General features: G+C 45.7%; 2 protein-coding genes across 2 annotated transcripts; one reads left to right on the forward strand and one right to left on the reverse strand.

Annotated features, from left to right (window-relative positions):
• The first annotated feature begins 898 nt into the window (after positions 1–898).
• vtna (vitronectin a) lies at positions 899–5,883 on the forward strand. Its single transcript, XM_015951626.3, has 8 exons — positions 899–1,051; positions 1,846–1,965; positions 2,044–2,451; positions 2,523–2,662; positions 2,731–2,887; positions 3,006–3,158; positions 3,233–3,715; positions 5,424–5,883. Exons 1-8 carry the CDS (start codon positions 994–996, stop codon positions 5,543–5,545), a joined length of 1,641 nt encoding a protein of 546 aa, XP_015807112.1. The 5' UTR covers positions 899–993; the 3' UTR covers positions 5,546–5,883.
• scarf1 (scavenger receptor class F, member 1) lies at positions 5,870–10,274 on the reverse strand. Its single transcript, XM_015951624.3, has 11 exons — positions 9,993–10,274; positions 9,738–9,799; positions 9,523–9,624; positions 8,528–9,068; positions 8,238–8,456; positions 8,016–8,144; positions 7,834–7,940; positions 7,630–7,741; positions 7,398–7,522; positions 7,068–7,205; positions 5,870–6,991 (listed from the first exon to the last, which is right to left on the reverse strand). The coding sequence occupies exons 1-11, from the start codon at positions 10,088–10,090 to the stop codon at positions 5,913–5,915; spliced, it is 2,712 nt and encodes a 903-aa protein (XP_015807110.1). The 5' UTR covers positions 10,091–10,274; the 3' UTR covers positions 5,870–5,912.
• Between the last annotated feature and the right edge of the window lie 510 nt (positions 10,275–10,784).

Raw genomic sequence — 10,784 nt, forward strand, 5'->3', positions numbered from 1 at the left:
TTTTTTATCTGAGTGGCGGGAATGGGCTTCCATACATACATAAACACGCATTCACTGAAACAAAAATATTTGTAAACCACTAAAACGAAAATTAGCTTGTAACTTTGCTTTTAAGTTCAGCTTCATTTTACTAAAAAAAACTTAAACGTGTTATAAACTTTACCGCGTTTCTGTTTTCGACTCGTTCTCAGTTGTCAATTATTCTTCGTTTAAACTGTTTTTTTCGCCGTTACTTTCAGTGAAATGAAAATTTTTCAAACGTAACTTTCGCCTTTTACAGGAAGCTTCAACTTAAAAGCATGAAATGAAATGTTTGGAAATGTCAGTGAAACTACTTTCAAAATAAAACTCAAAACACATCAAAATCTCTTACAAATTCTTCATCTATTTTAGATGGATTTAAAAGAAAAATCACTGAGTGTAAATATTTATTTTTTTATTTCAGACTATTTATTACAGCTAGGTCACTGACGTCTGTTTTTATTCTCCATTAATTTTGTTTTGCGTTTTCTGTGTCCTGTCCTTTCCAAATAGTAGTATATGCAAGAGTACTTCAATTATACCAATTGTAAACCAAAAATAAGAGTATTCTCTTAGTGTACTTTATGTGTACTTTGCAAAGTTTGTTACTTATGCTTGGCTTATAATAAAAAGGCTTATACTAAGAAGTATACTAAAAGCATGTTTAGATCATACTTGTATTTAAACTTTTTACTGATATACTTAAGTAGTAGTACTGTATATTAGTAGTACATTTTATTCCACTCATACTATTAAGTGCATACTATAGTACTTTTTGGTAAGGGTGTCCCAAATGTCCTCATTGATCTCTCCCCTGTGAGCTGGTATTTGATTGCTCAAGTCAGGTCAAAGTAAACGGGGGGGGGGGGGGGGGGGGGGGGGACGGGACTGACTGACACATGTTTCCAATAACTGAGAGCGAGTGGTCCTTGGTTAGTCCTTCAGTCTGTCCGCAGACACAGCAGAGACAACATGAGGCTTTTCATCATCCTGCTGCTCGCTCTGGTCGCTGACGGCTTGACTGAAGATGGTAAGAATTAAAAATCTCCAGTCCTTAACAGTTTTGGCAGAAAACTGCTGGTATATGGAATTATCTTATATCTCACTAATAGATTATTTAAAATAGTTTTTACTAACAAGTCTACCAACATCTCATCAGATGATTATTTTATTGTTCAATAATTAATCTGTCGGCCAAATCCAACTTTTATCTGATTAAAAGCCCAAAATGTACATTTATTCAAAGATACAGCAGGACAGTAGAAAAGGTTTTTACTGGTCCTTTTATGTAATATTTTATGTTTAATTATAGAGAACTTAGTCTAAGATATAAGCTTGATTCATTTCCACTATTAGATCCACATATATCTTTAAAGCTGAGTTTAAAATTCAAATTTAATGATGACGTAATCAGTTTTTACTGATTTACATAAGATTTTTCCCAGTTATAAAACTGTAAAAAAAGAAACTGTTTTAGCTCATTTGTTGGTTCCAAAGAATTTCATAGATAACATAAAACTGACTTTCAAATGACCAAAGCAACAAGTGTTTATAAGAATAATAAAAACCGGACCATGTTAGTGAAGCCACCATCCTTTAATCAATTAACCAATGAAACTCTGATTTTATCTGTAACTTATTCATTAATCCTAACAGGAAACAGCTTGTTTACAATAAAAATGTTTAACTAAAGAAGGGAAGTACACGTGTTTGATGTCATCCTCGTGAGAGCTATGATTGAATTTAATATAATGAGAGACTGGAGGAAATTAATTTAAGTGTAAATGAGAAACAGCAAAAGCAAATTAACCACTTTATTTTAAGAGTCCTGTTTGGTCCGCTGCGAAAATGGTTTCGACTCTGAGAGGAAGTGCCAGTGTGACTCCATGTGCAAGTATTACAGTAGCTGCTGCAAGGATTACGAGGCCCTCTGCGGGATGATGAGTAAGAAACCTCGTTCCTTCTACATCCTTGCTCGTGCTGTGAAGCATGTCAGAAATCTAACTTCAGTGTTCCCTTCAGCTCGCGGAGACACCTTCGAGTTTGCAGAGGATGATTATGACTTGTCTGTGATCACTGCTACATCTGATCAACACTCAACAGGCAGCCAGTCTCCTACTGCCCCCTCGACCCCACAGCCTCTCGTCCCAGACTTTAGTCACAGGTTACGTCAGTCTCCAGAGATCAGTCTACAAATGACCAGACCCCCACACCTGAAGAACCACAGAGTCACACCTGTTTCACCTCCTCCCAAAAGTGAGCCCTCCACGGTGACGTCATCTCCTCAGACCCACACAACGGCCCAGACCACCACCGTTCCCACAACAAAAGCCACCACCGCGGCGCCTGATCCAGATGCTGAGGTCTGCAGCGGCAGGCCTTTTGATGCCTTCATGCAGCTGAAAAATGGCTCCATCTACGCCTTCAGGGGTGAGTCACGTTTAATCAGATCCGTCCCGGATCAGCTGTAATGAAGACTAGAAGGAGTGTTTCTGATTTAGGTAAATATTTCTTCGAGCTGGACCAGAAGTCGGTGCTAACTGGTTACCCAAAGCTTATAAAAGACGTGTGGGGCATCGAGGGTCCGATTGATGCTGCTTTCACTCGCATCAACTGCCAGGGGAAGACTTATATCTTTAAGGTGAGGGCCTATTACCCTTAAGGTGTCATCGTTCATTATTTAATGTCCGAATGAAAATGTTTCATCAGGGAAACAAGTACTGGAGGTTTGACAACAACGAGCTGGATGATGATTATCCTCGAGACATCAGCGTTGGCTTTGATAAGATTCCTGATCATGTGGATGCAGCGTTTGCACTGCCTGCTCACAGCCACCACGGGAAAGAGAAGGTCTACTTCTTCAAAAGTCAGATATGTTCTAATTTGCACCTCTTTCTGTAGAGCTCTGAATATTTATGCTAAAATATGATCAGAGACTTGTTTCCGTAGAGGTTTAACAGCCGTTTTGCTGCTGATTTGTGCAGATGATCAGTATTACGTTTATGAGTTTCTGCACCAACCGTCCCATGAGGAGTGCGCCGTCATGTCTGAGAGATCTCCGTCTGCCTTGTTCAGGCGCTACACTGATCTGTACTACAACAATTACGAGCGTTTCTTTCATGAGCTCTTCTCTGACTGTAAGTTTGAGCTCCTACAGAAGTTGTTTGTTGATGAATGCAGTCTTCATTTTCACCTTCTGGATCTTCCTCAGTACCTCAGCACCATGACAAACACCACTTCATCAACAAGGACTGGAAAGGCCTCAAGTCTCCGGTGGATGCTGCCATGAGTGGCCGAATCTACATCACTACGGGGAGGTCAATGCCCCGCCGCTACGACTACCAGCCTGACCAGCAGGGAGGTGGACGGCAGTGGGGGCAGCAGAACGGGTGGCAGAGGGGTCAGAGGAGGTGGAACCGCTCACCCCACTGGGGGTCTGCGGCTGAGCAGGGGTTGAACATGGGTCAGAGGTTTGCTGAGAGGGGGATGGAGATGGGTATGAGACTTGCAGAAAGGAGGATGGAAATGGAGGACAGGCTTGGTCGAGACTGGGACAGGCGCTGGGACCAGGACTGGGACCAGGACAGACGCTGGGACCGTTACAACCAGAACAACAGAGGGAACTATGACTCCAGAAACGACCGGTCCTTCCTGAGGGACATGCCCATACAGAGCGTCTACTTCTTCAAAGCAGGTAAAACAGCAGCGATGGATATGAACTGTTACACATCGGTATTCATTCACCCACATCACTGACAGACCTAATGCTAAATGCTATCATGACCCTCTATGACCATAACGAGTTCACATAGTTAGTCTGACACAAAGATTCTTTAGGGGCCATTTATGATTAATGGAAAGCAAAAATGTAGCTATCAAAGCAGTGACCTACAGAGCAATGGAAATATAGAAGAGTATACACTGTAAGAAATGAAATGTTGAATTAACTTAACCAAGTTACGCCATCTGGTTCCACTAGTTGTTGTGTCAATTCCTCTTCACGTTTAAGCTACTAGTGGAACCAGTTGACATAACTTGGTTAAGTTAACTCAACATTTCATTTCTTAGAGGCCACACAGAGCCAATTATGGAAATACATCATAGCCCCAGTGTTCTGCAAAGGGTTGCACACTTACGGCCCTCCAGTGGCAGGCAATAGGAGCACTGTGTTTTCTACGAGTCATTTCTGGGTGAGCTGGAATCCGCTGTAACTTTACATCAAAGAGGACATTAGTTTGGTCAGATACACACATGCATACTAGAGGGAGGCACCCTCTAGTGTCCGTTATTAACTTACTGTGGTTAAATCAAAATCTCCTCGCTGTGCGTTCGTGTTTTTAACGCCTTAAAGGTATAGCGGAGGATGTTTCTGAATTTCAGTAAAGAACCGCCCGCTCCTCGTTTTGGAAAAAAAAAATGCGCATGAGAAAGAACGCCGTTATCCTTGTTACAAGTAGCTGTCGGCCTTGCAGCCAACTTCTTCTTCTAGCAGTAATCTGAAATGAATTTCTCCAAATAGTATGCCGAACTTTAGCTTACCTGTCCAGCAGAAAACCGGCGACAGAGGCATCTGTGGGGAGCCCAACCTTCGCTTTGCGCAGGAAGTGAAAACTACCCAGCAACGTACGATGACGGCCTTGCGTGAATGGTTCACCAGAATGACTGACAATTAAGCGGACCAATGGTTCAGATGGTCCACCCGGAAGAAAAATATCCTTTGCTATTCCATTAATCTAACAACTGAAATGACTCCTCAGCCTTCATTAGTTTTTACAGGCGTGATTCATCACTAAATCAAACGAATCAGCTGTGATCATGATCATAAGAAACGTGCTGGAAGCCGACTCCAGCCCCACCATGTCAGCTCCACAGCTCCCTCTACCAGCAGTGACCAGACTGGCTACTCTGAAGTTGCAAGTGTGATATTCTGACCACAGAGGGCTGTGGAGGTTGGAGTGACACATCAATAACCCTGTAAAGGCTCATTTTAGGACACACTGACTCATGAAAATGATCTAAAAATGTGAAAAGGTTGCCTAGTATCCCTTTAAATGGAAGATCCAAACAGATCTTCTCATTGCAGCAGAACAGTGATCACAATAGAATGACTCCATCTTTGTTCAAAAGATTAACAATATATATCAGCGTGACTTTAAACTATGTTAGCTGAAGCTCAGAGGGCAGACAGCCCAAACCTGATCACAGATGACTTCTATAGTAACCAGTTTCACATGAAAAGATGGCAGCAGCTCCTCTAGGCTGTTTTCTAAGATTTAGGAAAAAAAAGTCTTCAAAAAAAAGTTTTGACTGAAGTTAAAAGTAAGGAAAGTCAAGAGACTTGGTAAAGCAAACATAGTCTATAGTAAAAATAAATAAGTGACTGCCTCATTTGTGGTTTCTAGATAAATACTACAGAGTGGACCTGAGGACAAAGAGAGTGGATCCCGCTATGCCACCGTACCCCAGATCCATCGCCAAGTACTGGCTCGGCTGTTCAGACACAACCGGAGCAGAGAAAAAGTAGTTTCACCTGCGTTCCCTTTTTGTTGTTTCTGTGTGGTAATGTGTGAGATCAGTGCGGCTAAAATATGGTGTCTCACGTTTGGTGTAACGCTGCTGGTTGTTCATCAACTCCAACAAACAGCAGCAATCAGTGAAAGTCCAGAACGTTCAAAGTTCAGCTGATTTCCTGAACAGTCAGCTGATCCATTAGACTGTATTTGTGAGTTTTTACCTAGTGATCATGCTTTTCTAAATTAAATACAAACACCATGACTGATATAACAGAAGCACCAGCTGTAGTTTTATCTGACATGTTTCTGTTGCTGCCTGTAATAAAAATGCTGTTGAATTCCCATCAGACCTGCTGACTTGGTTCTTTTTAGTTCTGATTATTTCACTATGATGTTTTCGTAGCATGGTTCGTCGGTCCTGTTTACCACCGCATTCTCGTTGATGATGACCTCCACCGTGTCTCCTGCTGCTCCTATGGTCTGGTAGCAGCTCTCTGCGACACCAGCGCCCTGCACCGCCTCTCCTTCAGCCCTCTGATCTGATCCTGAGTCAGCGGTGTCTACCTCTGCTCTGCTCTTTAGAATCGATGACAGAGGCCGTTTGGGGGTGTTCTCTGCTGATGCTGAAGCTTCATCTGGACCAGTTGTTTCAGGGGGATTGTGGGAAGCATACTTCCTCCTGAATGGCTTGCAGGCTCCAGCCTCTCCTCCAGACAGCCCTCCCTGCTCCCACACGGCAGCTCGGGCTCCCAGCTTCCTTCTGGGGGGTTTGGTGATGCCTTCAGCGGCCTTTGACTTTGGTTTATCACTCTCCAGGTCCCTCTGTCTCTGCAGGCTGCCAAGTCTCCTCAGCATGGCCTGAACCGGTCCCTCAGAGCTAGGACTTGTCTTTGTTACGGCGCGACCTGCCTTACCCACCGTCACGTACACCGTGGTGGCCTTATGTGAGAGCCCCGCCTCTCCATCAGAGGCTCCTTTACGAGCAGCTGCGTTGGACATAGTCCGTCTTCGTCCTGAGGACCCAGGAGCCTGCACGGTCCCCTGAGATGGGGTACTCTGTAACTCTTGGGCCTCTACCTCTCCTCTTGACTCCTGATTTTCTGTCAATTGGACATCCGCGCTGTCCTCTTCCTCTCCCTCAGCTCCATCCTCCTCTCCAGTTCTTACTGTGCCTCCCTGACTTTGGAGGGCTGACAGCATCAGAACCCCCCAGGGAGACTTAGCTTTGCAGCGCAGAGGAGCACCGGGGTCCTGACCTGAGCCGCGCCTCTCTTTGGGGCTGAAGCGGGTGCCTTCCGCAAACGAGACAGATGGGCGCTTGGACTTGGCGATGCTGGAGGTGCGAGGGATGTTGAAGGGGGAGGCAATGTCCTCACAGCTGAAGCCTGACGGGTCCAAGAACATGTTACATTTGGAGCTCATCTCCTGGAACTCACCGCCGGCCACTTCCAGGATGTCTGTCCAAGAGAGAAAAGACATTTGAGCGCAGGGAGGGAAATGTTTGTTGAGGTTGCTCTGGGTCTCTGCTCCTACCTTCTCGTGGAGGGACGCAGTAGAGAGCCTCACCTTCCTCTTCATCACTCTCAAACGACGACCCCTCTGTGACCCATCCAGAGGAGGGAGGCTCGATGAAGCTGTGGTTGAACGTCAGCTCTGGGTCATGATGAGACACTAAGTGGGAATCGGGAAGAAAACGTTGATGCGATTCCCAAAACATGTCCAAGATAATAAACCCACAAAAGGTGTAACTAAAGGTATGTTGAAATTTCACAATTCTACAACCTGCAGTATTTAAAGCTGTTTTTATTTGTGCTAATATGTAAAAAATAAAACATGTTTTAAATCCTGCACGATGGTTCTGACCAGTGACCCGAGGCAGTCCAGACGACCAGTCAGAGATGCAGGGCAGGGCGGCACCGATGTTTGCCAGAACGCTGTAAACGTGATATTTCATCCTGACAGACAAGCCGCCGTCAGCCGCCATCGCTCTGGAGGAAAAAAATGAAAGATATCATAACATTTTTAGATTCTGTGGATTTGTTCTAGTGGGAATTTAAAAGGATGCCCATGTATGTATATGTAGGTGAGAGCAGACCTGTCCTTGCCATCAGAAGGGCCTCCTCCACAACACAGACAACAACACAGCACTGCAAAAAGCAGCAGGAACAGGGGAACCAGCACGCCGGCTAACACGGCACCTCGACCACCTGGCAGACAAACACCGACAAACTTCTGACATCATCCAGACTGACAAACACACACATCTACACGTGTGTGATGGGTAAATGAGGTGACGTACTGTTGGGGCAGGCCCCAGTGACAGGGTGGCAGCTGATGCCTTCACCACAGCCACAGCTGGACGAACAGTTGAGGCCAAACTGCAGGGCCGAGCAGCTGCTGTTACAGCTGGAACAGAAACAGAACCACATCGTCTCAAAAGCAGCAGCACGCCTTAACCCTTTAATCAGAGCCTCGACTCACCTCTCTCCCTGAAAACCTGGCTGACAGACACATCTTCCTGTCAGGTGATGGCAGTTACCACGGTAACAAGGGCTGCACAGGAAGCGGCAGGCATCTCCGTAAGTCCCATCAGCACAGGGCTGTTCACATCTGGACAAACACACATATGACATCACATTATTTTTTAGTTAAATCTCAGTTCTGCTACATTCTGAGGAGAATTTTATTTAATCCGACACACACCTGGGTCCGCTCCATCCAGGCTCACACTTCTCACATTTCCCACTTTCTGGGTGGCAGGATTCATCCGTCCTACACCGTGGACACTTCTCCTTGCAGCCATCACCATAAAAACCAAATGGGCATGCGCGGTCGCAGCGTGTGCCGTTCCAGCCGGGTTCACAAGCCGCACACGCTCCATCAGAGGCGGAGCATGGCTGGCTGTCCTTACAGTGACCACAACTAAAAACAGGAAGTGAGGTCAGGGTAAGCAAAGCATTTTTATCCATCTTTCAGCAAATGCTTGAGCCTACCTCATTGTGCATCCGCTGCCGTAGCGCCCAGCCTCACAGGCCTGATTACATAAGTAACCATGGTAACCCGGGTGACACAGGCACTGGCCAGTAACCGGGTCACAGCTGCTGTGTGTGAGGTCACAGATGCATTTCCTCTCACAGCTGGTCCCCCACCAGCCTTCCACACACTCACACACACCTGTGCGCTGATTACACGGAGACTGGTCACAGTTGCACTTGGCAGAACATTTGATCCCCCAGAAGCCCCTGTGGCACTGACACCGGCCCGTTAGCTGGTCACAGCTGGCATCGACTGAGCCACCAATGGAGCACTGGCACAGTTTAGAGCAGGTTGATGAGGACCAGCCTTCGGCGCAGGTGCAGTTTCCGTGGACGGGGTGGCAGTGACCGTGGCGGGCGCACTTACAGGAGTTCTGACAGAGCGGACCCCAGCGGTTGACGCTGCACGTGCATTCGCCTGTGACAGGATGGCAGCGGCCATGAGGGAAGCAGGGACACACCCGACGGCAATCTGGAGCCCAGAACTCAGAGGGGCAGCCTGGTACCACACACACACACACACACACACACACACACAGAGTACCAATCACTGTCTACAGGTCACCAACCTCCGAGAGCTACTTATGGGTAGTGAGCCACACAAAGAGCTACCAGTGTGACCTTTGAACTAGACTAGATCAGAGTTAAACTAAACTTCATGGATAATAAGCACATTTAATGTTTTTTAAACAATTGTAGTTTTTAATGTATATTAATGCATTTGTATTTTAAAGATGGCAGTAAATTTAGACTTGTGCTATTTGGTAAAAAGGCCTTTGGGCACATATGGTTGCTGCCATGTTGGTGACCCCTGGTGGTCTACACGAATCCTTTAATGAAGACAAAAATCAAGCGTACACATGAATCCACAACAGAAAGGAAAACGTCACTGACTGTTCAGCTCGTGTGTCTAACCAGATCCAGATCAGTTATTAGATTCTGATGTCACTCACGGGTTTTACACTGAGCTCCGTAGAAGCCAGGTGGACAGCGACACACTCCGGGAAGTAAACAGATTTCATTCTCCAGACATGCCTGCTCACCTTCACACACAGCTACACACACACACACACACACACACACACACACACACACACACATGAGAACCCCGCAGACCAAACACTAAAGGGAGGAAACGGCATCATCTATGAGGGTTACATGAACTCACGTATGGTGCACTCTCTTCCCTGCTGACGCCACCCAGTGCAACAGATCAGGGTGGGGGGGTTCCTGCATATTTAAGACAATTAGATGATTAATATGAGCCTCTGCTCCTCTCAGCTCAGTCCTACACACCTCTACTTTTACAACACTAAAATGATATCAAAAACATTTCTGTTTATCTAGATGACAGAAACTTCTGTGACTGTTCCGATGATAAAAAAAAAATCATCAGGTATGAATGAGTGAAAAGTGAATGTACCTTGGATTGTTGCAGACGTTCCTCCCACCAGGATCCAAAGAGTGAGCAGAATACAACCAGCAGCAGAGCAGAGCACTCAGAGCTCTGAGAAGTTTCATCTCCACTCAAAAATCAAATCTGGGACTGAATATCGGTCTGTATGGCCTCCACTCTTTCTGTCCTCCAGCGAGGAGTCCAAATAGAGGCAGAATGTGTCTTTTCTGTCCACCCTTCCCCTTCCCCTGCTACCTCGCTCTCTCCTGTGAGTCTTCTTGTAGCTCTGCTGCAGCCAGAGAGGTCAAAGCCCCCGGCTTTCCTCTCCCCATTTCCTAGGGAAGTCAGAGCCACTTCCTCCCATTCAGCCAGACACAAGGCTTTTTTTAAGATGGTCTCACTCACACACACACACACACACACACACTGGTGGAGCAGGAGCACACACAGGTATTCGCCCCTTTTCCCAGAATCTATGGTGTAACAGGAGATGATGAAGAAATCCGTCACCGAAAACCACACGATGGTTTTGGTCCAACGACGTCTCGACACGATCTTCATAAGTGAGGAAAAATGCGCTAAAATCATCTCATTTTCAAAAATATATTTCGTTTTTAATGTTTTTCAACAAAATACAAAAATCATGATGCTTTTATACAACATCCAACACGTTTCTGTGGTAACTCGGGTCATGCTCACAGAATAAAGCTGAGAACCTGTTTGAAAATGGTGTGGCTGAAGGTTTAAACCACTGGCCGCTCAGAGAAGAGCTCTGATTAAACATTTACAGTCAGAAATGAACTGAGGTGACTTTATACT

This window comes from Nothobranchius furzeri, chromosome 13 (genome assembly GCF_043380555.1).
Source record: "Nothobranchius furzeri strain GRZ-AD chromosome 13, NfurGRZ-RIMD1, whole genome shotgun sequence".
NCBI lineage: Eukaryota > Metazoa > Chordata > Actinopteri > Cyprinodontiformes > Nothobranchiidae > Nothobranchius > Nothobranchius furzeri.